At 35.9% G+C, this 15658-nt stretch overlaps 1 protein-coding gene across 1 annotated transcript in view; it reads right to left on the bottom strand.

Annotated features, from left to right (window-relative positions):
• Positions 1-7813: 7813 nt before the first annotated feature.
• Positions 7814-15658, bottom strand: part of OSCP1 (Organic solute carrier partner 1) — a 29393-nt gene continuing 21548 nt past the window's right edge. The window contains exon 10 of the mRNA XM_089255042.1: positions 7814-11417. Coding sequence (XP_089111168.1) covers positions 11307-11417 — 111 coding nt within the window. The 3' untranslated portion in view covers positions 7814-11306. The remainder of the gene's footprint in view (positions 11418-15658) is intronic.

Here is a 15658-nt window from a genome sequence, read left to right as displayed (position 1 = left end):
AAGATCGGCGGAGTGACATTGTTTGTCACAAAGAGAAGAAACGAAATGTGCCACTTTGAAAAAGTACTTGTTCATCGGACGTTATCAGCAAAGAAGCCAACCCTGACGAGCCATCCACGTCCACAGTATGAAGTTTGGGTAGGAACTCAGTCTCGAGAAAGGCTCCTCAAAGAGAAGAGACTAGTAATGAAAAAAAAAAGGCGAAACCGCATTTTTTCTTCGAGATTCGCATGCCAGTATAGATTTGCACGAAGTGATTTCCGATGCTGAGATTCCCGCCTGAACTTAACGCCCTCCACCCACGGAAGCAGAATATGATCGAGGAGATTTGAAGGAAAGCGTTTTCCGGGAAAAATGAAGAAGAAAGTGGACGGAGTGATCAGCGCGATGGAAAAGTGTAGGTATAATCGGAAGTGGCTCTCGAAAACCAGACGTAATTTTGTATTTCAACGAAGTTTTGTTTCGTATTGATCCTCCAAGAAAGTTGAATAACGGGACTCTTAAAGTTGGTCGAGTTGAACAACTTTATAATCTTAAATTATTTCAACTTGTGTAATGGTGAACCATTTTTACAAAACCATTGTAAAAATGGTTTAGCATAAAGAATAGATAGTTTGACTTTATGACAATTATTTTTCTCTGGCATTTCTAAAACAAAAAAAAGCTTGTCAGAAACTCATCCCATGGTGCGGGGTGAGTATGTGGTAACTTTGGATGCTGGTTGTTCAAAAATGGTTGAAGCAACTAGTTATATAATGAATATACAGTTTTGTAGAGGAAGGATAGGTAATCAAAAGACCACTGGCTATTAAGGAGTTATGAAAATGATTGCTTAACAGCAAGGAAATTTCAAATTCAGTCACAAAGTGACCCCGGTTTACGGTAGGTGAAACGGCCAAAATTGGCACACAAATAGAGCTCATTTCACTAAAACGATGTTCCTCACAGATCCACGTGTTTGAACAAATAGAATTGGCCCAAAAAAATTTATATATATATATATTAACACCTTTTTTATCTCATTTGTCAAACGACACTCGTAAATTAATTTTCTGATCATTATTTGAGCTATTGGTTTCAACAGCAGACCTCCGGATTAACAGACTATTTGCATTCATTTTTCTAAGTGATGGTACTGCCTTTTTGAACATACGAATTGCTCTTAAAGTTTGTTATGGGCATCATTTCCCTTATTTCTTACCGTCTACTCGTTGGGCAAGTATCCTGTTTGTGGCCTCTGTATTTCCAGCTGAATGCATATTTGGTGTTCTGCTCACTGTGACGAATCTTTTTCCTAAGTGGATGCGAACTCCAACCGACTATGCTACGCAAACCCTAATAATTATATTAAATGTATCATATTTGATGATGGGGGGGGGGGGGGTGAAAAATTGTACCTTGGAACAAGGAAGTTCCGCACCCTGACACAATAATTATTTGTGTCGGAAACAGAAGCATTCATCTCTAAATTTCGATATGCCTGGTTGGTGGCATTCCACGTTGCGCCAGACTGGCATTTCTTGACCGAACCATCAGAACATTCTGGTAAGAAGGCAACAATAGCAACAATACGCGTGTGTATCGCCAATCTGTTTTCGCGTGATGTTATAGACATACAGAAGCACCAGGTACTGGTGCGTGCGCGCATTCTTTTACATCTACAGGCAGTCAGTCTGGTCATCTTGGTACCATCGCATGTTTACCCATTCCGGATGGTCAACACTATCCACGCGACTGGCTTCTGGTACTCTTTTCATCCCGATGATAAAACTCCTCTCGAAGTCTACCGTTGCGTAAATCAATTTCTCGAGCGTTTATTCGACCCGTTCGGCCATACGGGTTGCCACTATAGGAGGGGAAAGGAAAAAAATGCAGAAAATTTGGGGGAAAAAATGTGTTTTGTCTTCAAAATTCATAACTATGGATTATTGGATAGAATAATTTGCAGACCGAACTGTAATTTTTCATGCATTGCATCTAGCTGGAAACGCGACTTGATAAACAATGTGTCAGTTTTATAAAGTGGAGGAATACACAGCCCAGGGGCAAAAGTTTTAGCGACTGAATCACCGTGTTTTACCAACATATCATTTATGGCGCATACAAATCGGATAAAGGGATAGTGATAAGTCATCTCATACCATCTAGTGAAAGCGAAGGTTAAGAAATTATTAACGAGACAATTTATTAACGATTCATTTAATAAAAAAAGAAGGCTCATTTATCAACGTTACTAAACTAGATTATCAACGTAGCAAACTAGATTTCCTGCATAATTATACCTTAAAGAGTGATCAAGAACGGAACTTATAATGGAAACTGAATTTCCATTTAAAGTTTCGTTTACTCTTCTGTTGCACTACCAACCTTCGCTTGAAAGCAAAAATCACGCATTTATAAACACTGTCGTAGAGGTTATTCTCAATGAAATATGCACCATAACTATAGTCGTTCTTTTTCAGTGAAAACACCTTTTGCTTACAAAACGTAATCAAATCAATATTTTGGAAGAGTTATAAAGGGGGATGCAGCTTTTTACTTGCACAATAATGAAAAATGCAATGCAGTTGATATCTTATCGTAATGAGATTGGACCTGAATCTTCCGAAATATTGTCTCACCGTCCCACTTATCAAGCCAACCAATAGGATAATAGACTTATAAGACTATTATATAGGGTAATCAGCGTAATAGACCCCCCCCCCTTCACTAGCGTACTCAAAGGCACGCCATGTGAGCCAACATTTTTTCATCAAAAAAAGATCTTTCCCCCTCCACGTCGGAAGAATAAAAATGATGAAACACATCCTCTCGGAGAAAAAAACTGCTTACGTATGATTGTACCGATAGTTTCTACCCCTCCTCCCCATCTGGACAGCTTGAAAGCAAAGTATTACGGCTTCGTACTAGCCGTGCCGTTTTATCACGTGTCCTCAAGTGCGGGGGGGGGGGGGACCTCATGAAAATGAGATCTGGTTAAGAAGTTCGAGAGCAAGCATGGTAGGCATACATTTCTAAGTAGGTAGGGGCCGCAGAAAAACCACTTCACCAGGGGCCCATGATGCTCTTAAAATGGCACTGCCTACTAGTTATATTCACAATTGATTTTAATTCCGGTATATGATCATCAGAGTCCCCTCTCACACACGAATTGCTTCCAGAAGAAATCCCCCCCTCCAGGTCGTATACGCTTTTAGATCCTGCATTAAGACATCCCCTCGGTTTTTCTCTAGAAAACCACCACAAGAGGCAATATCAGAGTTTGATAAAAAAAACAACACTGAGGCGAGTTGTCTCAATCAGAGATAGCCGCAACTAAATACTTTGTCACCCGGGGCAAGCACGCATTTGGCTCCCCGTGTAATGCAGGAGCAGTTAAAGGAAGAATTCGGGGCACCAGACCCGCTGGCTCTTCCCACTCCCAGTTGCGGTCCTGAGCATAACGGTAGATTGAAGAAAAGTAGAGTACAGGCATTGTGAGTGGCGTGAGCGAAAGGGGGGACCTGGGCCGAGATTATGGCGTTATTTTGCAGGAAAAAACGCAGAAAAAAAATTATCACTTGAGTGATAATTCTTTTCTACGTAAGGGGCCCCCCTACTTCTTGAGAAAATCCCGCATACGCCTATGAGTACAGGTAACTTCTTCCAGAGACATTGTTTTTAAGTGTTTGCCTTCACAAAGTAGTATTCTAAATTGAAATAAATTTATTGAAGCAGAATTTTACAATATATGTTTGTAAATTTTTGATTAACTAATTTTTAGGGGGGAGGGTCATGGGCTCACTATTCCCTCCCTGCATCCACCTCTGTATAGGCCAATGATTTTAAGAAGGGTGTAATTTCTCAGGGGTGCTTCTAAATTTTTCCGATAATTAAACATGCCCTTCCTTATCCCGAGACCACAGAACTTTGGCTAGTCGGTGTATCATTTCTCTTCAAATTTTGAAGGGTCTTCTAAAATTATACAGCCCTGGGCAAATGCCTCACTTGCAGATGCAGAAATCGGGCCCCTGAACGCAGTCATGGAGTTGGTTCCGAATCATAATTGGGAATCATTGTCATGAAACACTGCTGGAAATTTGTGGTAGAATTGAATTGCAGGATCGGACAGGAGTGCCGCGGATGTAGAAAGTTTGGGAATCCCTGAGCTAGACACAAATGATGAACATTATGATACCAAAAGTCTGTCCTCCTTGGAGTTCAGACATTTTTTTCTCGAATTTGTAGAAAAATTCTGAGCGAATCGTTCTGTCATATATACCGTATATTGGTGCTAAGCATTTCCAGTGAAAATTTAGTCACAAGTGCATTTAGGGGAACAGACAAAAATTGAATACAAAAAGATTTTGATCAACCCTGTATCAGAAAAAGCTGCAAATGATTTGCACACAACCTTGAAAAAGTACTGTACTAACTTTGTGCAATACCTTCTAAGCATTTGCGTGAGAATAGTACGTATATTCCAGGCGCGTAGCCAGAAATTACGTTCGGGGAGGGGGGGGGGGGGGACCAATGGTAGGACAATAGATTTTGACCATCTTTTTCCGGTCATTTTCTCACATTTCGGGGGGACCAGACCCCCAAGTCCCCCCTCGCTACGCCCTTGGTATATTCACCAAAATATAAATGTTTTTTATAAAAATTCGTTTTTGTCGCATGATTTTCGTATGTGACATGCCGAGTTTTCAACCAATGTTTACGAAATTTACAGAAAACATAACGCTATACGTGAGACATACTAATTGCGAAAGAGCAAGAAATATATAAATTCTATTTTTCATAATCTGGTTGCCAGATATATAGTGCAAAACTTACATGAAAATTCTGACAAAATTTTTACTGGAAATGGTGACTACCACTATACAGGGTGAATCCAACCTATTCTGCCAAACGAAAGTGGGTGATAAGACGAGCCCAAGGGGATCTCGAACCATTTTCGAGTTATGGTGGATAATCGATTATTGAAAACAAAAATGTGTGAAGCTTGAAAAAACTCGTTTTGTGAAGTTTCTGAGAGATCTACAGGCAAATAAGCACATATTTGGAAAGAGCAGAAAAAATACTATAAGGTCACAACAATTTCATTAAAATATCTGGATTTAATGCCGAGCTACAGGCGCTGAAAGATTGGCGAAGTTCAAAATCAAATTATTGCCAACTTATTTAATTGCCGATTCCGCGAACAGCCTTCTAGCTACAACCCGGTCAAATTTGCCAAAAAACTTCCGAAAGAGCATAGAATAAAGCAAATCGTTCATCTAGTTTAGGAGAAATTTAATCGTTTGTTTGCAATACATCACTGACATCTGCGTTCGTCGAAGTAATTTTAGCACATTTTGGCGACAATTCGATTTTTCACTTCACCGATCTCTCATCTCTTAAAGCTCGCCGTTAAATACGGATATCCTGTAGATAGAGGTAGTGTCACCTTATAGGACTTTTTGTGCAGCAAAGTCAAATATTGTCACCAAAAAATCTCTAACCGCCAATTCCGAATTTTCGTCGAATATCTACTTCGACAAACGCGCTGATTTCAATGCATGCGCAGAGATACGGGGGGGGGGGGGGGCAGAGTAAAAGGTGAAGTTGACTGATCTAATGCATATATGAATTGACATCATCATCGTGCCCCCCCCACCCAGACTTCCAAGTGTATCTCCGCCTATGTTTCAGTGATGTATTTATATATTGCAAACAAAAGACTAAATTTCTCCTGAACCAGAAAAACGATTATGGTTTATTGTAAACTCTTTCGGAAGCTTGTGGAAATGGAGAAGTTTTTGACAAATTTGACTAGAAGGGTGTTTGTAGCTGGAAGGGTGTTCGCAGAATTTGCGATTAAACATTTTGGCGGCAATTCGACTTTGAACTTTGCCAATCTTTCAGCGCTTATAACACCAATAAAACCAGATATTTCGATGAAAAGTGTCACTTTACAATTTTTTTGCTCTTTCCAAATGTGTGCTTTGTTTGCGTGTAGGTCTTTCAGAAACTTCACAAAGTCTGGTTTTTTTTTTCAGACTTGACGCATTTTTTTTCATGATCGACAATCCACCTAACTTGAAAACGGTTTGAGATAGAACAGGGTAGGTGGGGTGTTCCATGATACACTTGGGCTCGTCTATCATCCCTTTTCGTTTGACAGAATAGATTGGATTCACCCTGTAGAGTATATATGACCGAAATTTCAGAACAATTCGCCCAATATTTCTCTCGCAATTCGAGAAAAATGTCTAAAATCCGAAAAAGACATACTTTTGAAAAAGTAGTGTATATTTATTCCTACCTACTGCCAGCAGTTTAGTACACCACTGTGGGGTCGTGTGATTTTCGTGCTGGACTCTCATCGTGAGGATCCAGGTTCAAACCCCGTTGAAGGACAGTGGTGGTCGGCTGAAGTTGCTTTTCTGCGGTTTTCCAACTTCAAGGCGCGCATACAAGCCGCTCTTCCATACGAAAAGTCTATGTAGAGAGAGAGAAGGCAGACTTTCAAAAGATACATACCTAACATGAAAATCCAGGCATCTCCTATTTTCACTCCAAAATATGGAAGACTGATGACTGCACTAATATAACACAAAACAATCATAGCTCTGATAACAAATACTTTAGAACCAAGCAGGGCTTGAACTAGAGGGGAGGAGGGTATAACAAACCAATGCACCCCAGAGATCCTGCAAGTAGTCCACATAATAGGTAGACCCCGGGATCCACCACTATTTTACAGGGCAAAGGAAAATTTTAGGAGAGAATAAAAAATACTGTTATATAAACTGATCAAATTTCACAGTGGTGGGGACAACACAATATATTTGCCTCCCCTTAAAAACCCTATATACAGTAGTTATGCGGCCACACATATAAATACAACACGTTCTGGCACGTACCAATTCGTTAGAAATGTTTAGGGGCCGTTCAAGTATTACGTAAGAAAATTTTTAGCCATTTTTGGCCCCCCCCCCCCTTGTCAGCAAAATTTTGTCATCAGCTCTGCCCCTCTGAATCCTAACTCATATTTTCATAAAGGGGTGGTTGATGACGTAAACATTATCCAAACCCCCCCTTGTCATCAAAAGTCAGCAAATCGGAATTAACCCCCCCCCCCCCCATCGATGAAGACGTAATACTTGAACAGCCCCTTACGAGTGATATGAGGAATGTTTACGAGGTACATGCATGTTTAAGTAGTAGTTTAGTACACTAGTTACTCGGCCAGAAAAAGTTATGTGAAGGGACAAATACAAATACAAAGCAACATAAGGCCTGGAATACACGTGCTACTAAGCAGCATGAAAGCATGCTACTTTTGTGCTGTTAGTAGCATGTGCATTCCAAGTCTAAAGGATCAACTTGCACATTTCGTAACAGATACTGTCTGTACGCATACTCATTGCCAACTTGTAATTTTATGATCAAGAAGGTAGACAGGGCAGTGCCTACTTGAACCATAAGACTGGAGATAAATTGGTTTTATTCATTTACTCAGCTCAGATGAAACAGTAGGAACTTGCCTAAATGGCAGAATTTCAATTTAAAAAATTCACTTATCTCAACGTGAGTGGAAGGAAAAAGTGTGACTGTTTAGACTGGAAAAGACTTTAGAAATAGTCACGGGCACCTATGATCATATTTCGATAGTGGATCATTTATTGCGAACAAATATCAGAGAGAGATAAGCAACTTACACATGGTTTTGCAGGAATCTAGTGAATTCTGTCATTCTACGTACCTGCCATTGGTTACCTACAACCAAATTTCTGTCAATCTACTAAATAAAAAAATAAAATGCTAGAAACCTAGACTTATTTAAATTCATGTTTAAACCTTTGTTTTATTAATAATACAATAATTCTATAGACAAATAATTTTTGTTAATTTCAAAAAATAATATACACAATATAAATAATCTTAACATTTTGATTTTCATGGATACATAATAGAGTCCCCACATATAACTAACTTCTATTAAACAAATTACAACAAAATTTTTTCTGAACATACTTTTTTGTTTATTTTTTATACTGAAATTTTTATTTCTCTCTAAACAAAATTTTTCTACAGAATAAAGCAACTTCATTACATGGAAACTAGACTGTCAATATAGAGATGTATGAGCCATCAATAACCAAAGTGTTATATGTCAAAAACTTTATTTAGTGACTTATGTCATTTAATGTGGATATAGAATTAATCACATTCATTGCAAAAAAAAGAAATCATTATACAGCTACACAGAATCAAATTATGTGATTAAAACGTGTTGCTTGCAGTGAAAAAGATGAGACTTAAAAGATATATATATGTATATATTTTTTTTTTTTCAAACCGAGCACAACTCAGGTCTATTGCCATAGGCAATTTACTACCTAGTGAGTTGTGCCGGAAGTGTAAGTGCGTGTACCTAACAGTCTGAGTGTGTATCTAGTGTTGTGTACGATTTTTCAGTGCTGCCATCTATGTATATCTCAGAAGTGAAGTGAGTAATGTGTAGTGACTGAATACTTAAAAGATATTGCAGTTTTTTGGGGTTGAAAGGCCACATTAGATTGCTCAACACTAGTGCGAGTAAAACAGTAGATTGGAAATCTTAAACATAGCGGCTATACAGCCCGAGCAAAAAATTTCAATACCTTCATGAATGATGGCCTAGAAAGCCTTACAAGCTTATTACCTCACTTATACTTTTATTCTAAGAGGCTCATATCAGTGTACTTTGAATAGATGCTTGAATAACATGTACCATTAAATTTGATTAGAAATCAAAACTTTAAGTACTAAACTGTCATGTTTGATGACAGATTTCAATTTAAAAAAAATTCATTTAGATTTGAAAGGCTCATTTTGTGTGTGAAAATTTTAAAAAATTTCCATCATAATGCACATTGAGAGAGAGAGAAATTAGAAAAATAAATAACTGTAATTACAATTTGAATGCAGACACTTTCATGAAATCAAATTTGTTTTACAGATAAAGACTTTTGGACCAAAATTTTTGAATGAATGATGAAAAAGATTCGATAAATTTTGATATACAGTCAAACCTTGTTAATGCGTCACCCGGTCAACACGTCACTCCGCTTACCGGGTCACTTTTTGGAAGTCCCAATTGTCCTCAGGTAGGAATTTGCACAGCTATGGCTTACTCCGTTTAATGAGTCATTCCGCTTACTAAGTCATATTTTTGCTCTCCCAAGAGTGACTCATTAATGAGGTTTGACTGTACATATAATTGAGATCTTAATATCCTTTTAAGATTTTTGCTAACATGCCTCAATATTCTAAATTCTGAAAAAAAAAATCCACCACAAAAAAATGTACTGGCTAGAACCTGCTTAACATATTAAAAAAAACACAAAAACAAACTTCAAAAATGCTACATTAAATAGGTGCAAAGAAATGAAATAAAAATATTATTATAAACTTTTCAATTAAATATAAAAAAAACTATTTCTTGATGAAATTTGTGTGAAATATATACCGAACAGAGCAATATCTACCTAATTCATATATTGTTCGTTGAGAACTACTGAAAATATTTCTTCAACAACTTGCAATACAAGCTACCTTGAAAAATTGGTGCAATTTCTACATTAAAAAAAATAATAATTGCACAGCAATCTTTTGTTTATAGTGTGAAGATAAAAGTGCAATATAAGAGACGACTTTGATTCAAACATTAGTTAAATAACAGAGGTCCTATAATAATAAGTACAAAATGTCTGAATATGTATTATAACGAGGCAGGGTGTAACAGAGCTACTGCACTAATTTTAAAAGGAAATAGATTGAGCAGATTTCAGAAATTGAACAGTATAACAATTCACAAAAATATATATATCAATAGAATAAAAAAAACTACACGTCAACATTTGTGTCGCCGTAAGAACCATTTAAAAGAGAATATTAGGCGATATATATTCACACGTATAACTTATTCGACTAGGGCAAAAACTTTTGCTTGAACAGTAAACTTTGAGAAAAACATACTACACTCGACGCTCAATATAATGATCCCTTCGTCCCATCTAAAAAAGACACTATATTTGGAGGGTCATTGTATTGAAAGAAAAACATATATGAGATAGTCGTTATATGAAAACATTTGGGATTATCCTACCAGCCATTGTAATGGAATAGTCCTTATAATGTGTGATCATAATAACAAGAGCCGATTGTAAAATACTATATATTATAATGTATATGAAATTAATTTTATCTTGGTCCCAATCAACATCTTATCGCATGGAATCACATTAGAAAATTCAGATAATTTTAAAATTCATTTTATTTCATATATTTTAATTAATTTGTGTTTGAAAATATCAAATGTTAGACTAAAAAAAACCTCAAAACTCCTATTACATTTTTCCTACATTATATATAAATTTTTTTTTATGTAACTAATCTAACCATACTATAACTGTTAGGTAGGTGCATGTTCTGACTTGAGTACCATGGAAGAAATATGATACAAAAAAGGTGGCTGTGAACCAAAAAAATTTGGGAACCACTTCAAAGGCTTGGTCATAGGTTATTTCTAGCGAATCTATGCATAAACAATTTTAAAGAAAAATTTAAAGAGGTAGTTCCAAGTATGTATGCACACATGCAAACAATATTTTTGATCTTCAGTTTTCCCCCCATACTTTTTTACAAGCAAAACGTTCAAGTAAAAAAAATTTAATTTCCCACAGTAGATGTAATTATAAGCTATATTGCATGCAGTTACAAGTATGGATACTGTGGCTTAGTTTCTCAGGTAGAAAGTCTTGTGATACTTTACCGCATACCAACTCTGGTCATATCGCCATATAGAAATTTACTATGATTACCTCTAGGGAAAGGAGATACTTCCATACTCGTCTTGAGCATGGAGGGGACTTTGCAAGAGCGTATTGAGAAGGCAACATGTATGGGTGGCTGCCCCAGGTCAAGTAGGTAAAAACTTATCTACGTCATTCCCTGGATTGAAACTTGCCTGATCTGATGGTAACCTCTGGTGGTAGATGAGCATCTTACCACTACATCACTCATGCCCCATTTCCTTAACAGTAACATTAAAATTTCAATCAACAATAACAATAAATAAAATAACCATAGTTAAATTTTGTATATTTTACTCTGCAACACATTTTATTTATGATCAACTAAAGAAACCTAAAATAGACTATCGAGTAATATCAATTGTATACAATGTATATAAAGAGAAAATCAACATGTAAAAATGACTAGAGGAACTGATAATGAAAAATTTAGACAGAAAACTATGAAAATAAACACTGACAGGAAAGAAAAAGTTAACACTTTCATGCAGATGCAACATCTAATAAGTCCAATATATCATTGGCTTCACTTTCTTCTTTTTCTTCAACAGTCAAATCACCAAGAATTTTATGCAGTGTATTCTGCTCTAATCTCTGCAACAGTAAAATAACATGAATTTACAACAAGAAAACATTTACACTCAGAAATATGGAAATTGTGCAGAATAAATATATTTGTTTTACTTTGATAAAATGAAAAAGATTTTCCAATCAACTGGAGTGTGAAATCCTGACAAAAGAAGCCAAAAATCAAATTTCACATCTGTGTAGTGGAGAATGATTGAAAACTGCGACCTAATGAAGCAGGCCAGCTACATTTTACATCCCCATGTATCAATGTTTCTTACGGGTTGGTAGTTTAACCCTCTATGGTCGAGTATATATATTTGAATATATATGGCAAATAGATGGTAAAAAACCACAATATATCTATTTCTTTTTAGAATTTTTTCGGTATTTTAGAAAGTTAACTTTTGGTGTCATTTCAGTACAAAATATGGCTATATATATAAGTACAATAATTTTTTTTATTTATCTAAAAAGAGTTGATTACTTGTTTGTGTCATTTTTTGAGAGCTGTTGAAATTTTGTGTTCAGAGATTTATAAAATCTCACTGAATTAAAGGAATTGGAAATAAAATTCACCTGTTCAACTTTGCTAAGCGAGATTTTATCTGTTTATAGATAACAATAAAATAAAGAAAAACTTTATATTTCACCCTTAACTGTTCACTGTAGCTAATTAAAAATTCACTTTAATTAAATTGCTGTGTTGATATACTATATTTCCATTAAAAATATGTTAACAGCACCCATTTATATCCGTGTTTGTGAAAAAAATTTCAATATGTTTTAAGGAGGGTGAACCAGAAATATGGAACCACAGAGGGTTAAATGTTTGTAAAATTCTTATGTATTCAAAGATACCTTGCAGGAGTAGACAAAAACTTTTCATTATTTACCTTTTCATTTGTTAACCTTTAAATGGCATTGGAGATGTCGCCACCATAAATGGCTTTTATTTAAGCATTGACAAGCCCAAGTATTTTTTAAAGTTGATTTCTTAACACAAAATTTTTCCCTATTACCCCCCCCCCCAGTTTGCGCACCTGCTGAAAGTCAGAAGAAAGCCTATTTCATTAAAAAATACATGGAATTTAGAAGGTAGTTCTAGTGATTTCTGCTGTACAGCTTAGAGGGTTAAAACATTACAATAATGGCTTTTTTATGCAAGTTTGCATGAGGATGTTTGTGAAAGAAGCCCCTTTAAAAAGTCTCACCACAGAGAGCAACAGGCCTACAGCAGTAAAATCTCCAATGGGCCGTTCAAGTATTACGTCAGCAAATTTTTAGCCATTTTTGACTCCCCCTTGTCAGTATTGCCGCCCACCTCCTAATGCATATTATTGGGATCAGAAACGTACGGGGGAGGGCTCGTGCACCTCCCCCCAGACAAAAAACAAATATTTTTTTAATGTAAAAAACATTTCCAAAAAATTTGAATTTTGAAAGAAAATACCTTTATATGTTATTATAATCCATTTCTGTTAATTTCAATGCTATTTGAAGTGCAAGAACTCAAAATTTCACTTTAATAAATTCATTGCGACTCACCCTTTAAGCCATATGTAGTAAACCACTGACCCACAGACCAAATGTGGCCCTGAAGGTTATCTGATGTGGCTTGCCCCCTTAATTCAAATTTTGTAAAAATGAACTAAGCGGCACATTTACAGAGCGCTTAAGCAGCCGGAAACATTTCCAATTTCCATAGCAATTATAGCAGCCCGGACACATTTCCTGAGCACTTGAAGGATCCGTGAAAACTTTAGAGATCCCTGAAGTGGCTCTCTAAGGGATTTATTATTAGGGAGAATGTTAGTTCAGGTGCCCACAAACTTGTGAAAGAGTTTTCTTGTTTTTGGCGCACTGAGTAAGATTCAACTAAGAATATTTCATATTTTTATAAAGGGTGGTTGATGACGTAAGCATCATCCAAACCCCCCCTCCCTCCTTTTCATCAAAAGTCAGCAAATTGGAAACCCTCGGATAGTCAGTAGTCTGGTGTTTTTTAATGGGTTTTTTGTGAGCTTGGAAGAGGAAAACATGTCATTTGTCATTTTCTGCCAAAATCCAGAGAGCGAAAGGAAGGGTAGAAAATTCAGTCTCCCACCTAAATCAGAAGAGTTGGCAGGTCTGTATTTCAAAATGCTGTGAAAGTTTTCAAAAGTCAGTGTAGTTTATACAGGTTCCTATGGAATAAAGCAATCCTTTACTAGATTATCTTTTGTTATAATCTCTTCTATTTCAGCAATAACCCTGTGATTATACTTGAATTTCAGAAATGTGCATTTTTCACAGCAGATCATATAACTTCGCAACTTGGGGTATTACTGTATATAACATAGTGATCTCTCACTTATACATTCTTTCACTTATATCCTTTTACTTATACATCCTTTCACTTATACATCCTTTCACTTATACATCCTTTCACTTATACCCTTTTACTTATACATCCTTTCACTTATATCCTTTTACTTATACATCCTTTCACTTATATCCTTTCACTTATACATCCTTTCACTTATATGTTTCTCTCATTTATAAAAGCTTAAGTGATTAAGTGGATAACTAAATTTTAAGTTATCAATTGTTCAAAAAAGTGTATGTGTCCCCACGATAAGTGATTAAGTAGATGCTCATTGGATAACTTTTATGGAGGCCAAGCGCAATTAGTGCATGTGCATAGAGGGAGGGAGAAGTGTTTTTTAAGCTTATAGCTCTCTCACTACCATTAACTAATTTATGAGAAATTTCACACATTCGCAGGAAAAATTAGTCAATGTAGGAAACTTCTTGGCATTTGTAGGAAATTCTAAGGGTTTATTAAACTTAAAAATTTGAAAAATTTTATTTTTTAAATTTAATGCAGTGCTTTTTTTAATGTGCATGTTACATACTTGATTATATATTTTTACCAATAGATGACAGCAAAAAATTTTGGATGAGCAAAATATTCCAACCCATCCAGTTTTGAATACATAATAAATTCTCCACACACACCAGCACCCATTTTTTTTTATCTTTAATTTTTTTTCTACTCCTGGGAGCCCATTGACCAAATACTGCATAGCTTCCACTATTTCCAAAATCGATTGGTTTTTAGCTTGTTTTTTAAGGCAGTTTTAATTTCTATAGTTCAACAAATATTCATGGTGAAGTTGTTCTTCAACAAACTTGAAGGTTGTGTCCTCTGGAAACTCGGCTATCCCATATTTAAGAGGAATTCTACCTAAACAGTATACCCCTCCAAGAGTGGCAGGTCACACCCACTAACACATGAGCATAGGTCTACTTAACAAATAAAATAGAATATGGTTTATTTACTAAATTACTTAATCATTAAATCAGTTATCCCTTACCAACTAAATGGCGCATAAATGGTCATTATCATTTGCATACATTTTAAAGTGTACTTGACAACTTAAAATTTAGTTAACTACTTAATCACTTAACGCCTGTAAATGAACCAGGCCACCATCAACTTAAGATGATTTTCTCAGGGCTCAGCACGGATCATGGCCTCAAAACTAGTGAAAATAGTGACCAAAATATTTAAAAAAGTGACCAAATAGTGACCAAAATGTTTGAAAAGTGACCCAATAGTGACCAAAATAATTTTAGAAAGAGACCAAATGGGCAATGAATTTTGATTATTACCAAATTGAATGAATTTAGTTTTCACTAAACTTTGTATTTCAATGGAGCTCATCGAAATTGCTTTTTTTACATATAGCAGTGTGAAATAAATCAAACTCGAATGCATTCTGCTAACCAGAAAAGTTTTGAATAACTTATCAAATTTATCAACAACTATGTGTGAGAGAGTAACATTACATCCTTTCTAAGTAACAGTAGTAATGCCTTTCCCCCCCCCCCATAGGGGCCGTTCAAGTATTACGTCATCACATAGATGGGGGGAGGGGGTTTCCGATTTGCTGACGGGGGGGGGGGGTCGAAAATGACTAAAAATTTGCTTATGTAATACTTGAATGGCCCCATATTGCTATCCACAACCCATCTTAAAATCAATTTAAGCAGGAAAAACTTCAAAACGGGAAAAAATTTTCACATTCAAAGAAGGAAAAAAAAATGAAATAACACAAAATTTGATGAGAGAATTTGTCCCATCTACATTCTAGTGGATTTTTCATTATGTTATGCTATGAATGACAGTATACAAAATGTACTCAAACTCTTTTTTTTAACTAAGTACAAATTGATTTACATAATTAGGTTTGTATAACATCTTCCAACAAATTTTAAGAAAT

This window comes from Pholcus phalangioides, unplaced genomic scaffold (assembly GCF_987345545.1).
Source record: "Pholcus phalangioides strain wild (caught in Gottingen) unplaced genomic scaffold, Ppha-v1.0 ptg000042l_1, whole genome shotgun sequence".
NCBI classification, from domain to species: domain Eukaryota; kingdom Metazoa; phylum Arthropoda; class Arachnida; order Araneae; family Pholcidae; genus Pholcus; species Pholcus phalangioides.
Note: the sequence above shows the minus strand (reverse complement) of the source record. Positions and strands in the feature narration are given on the sequence as shown.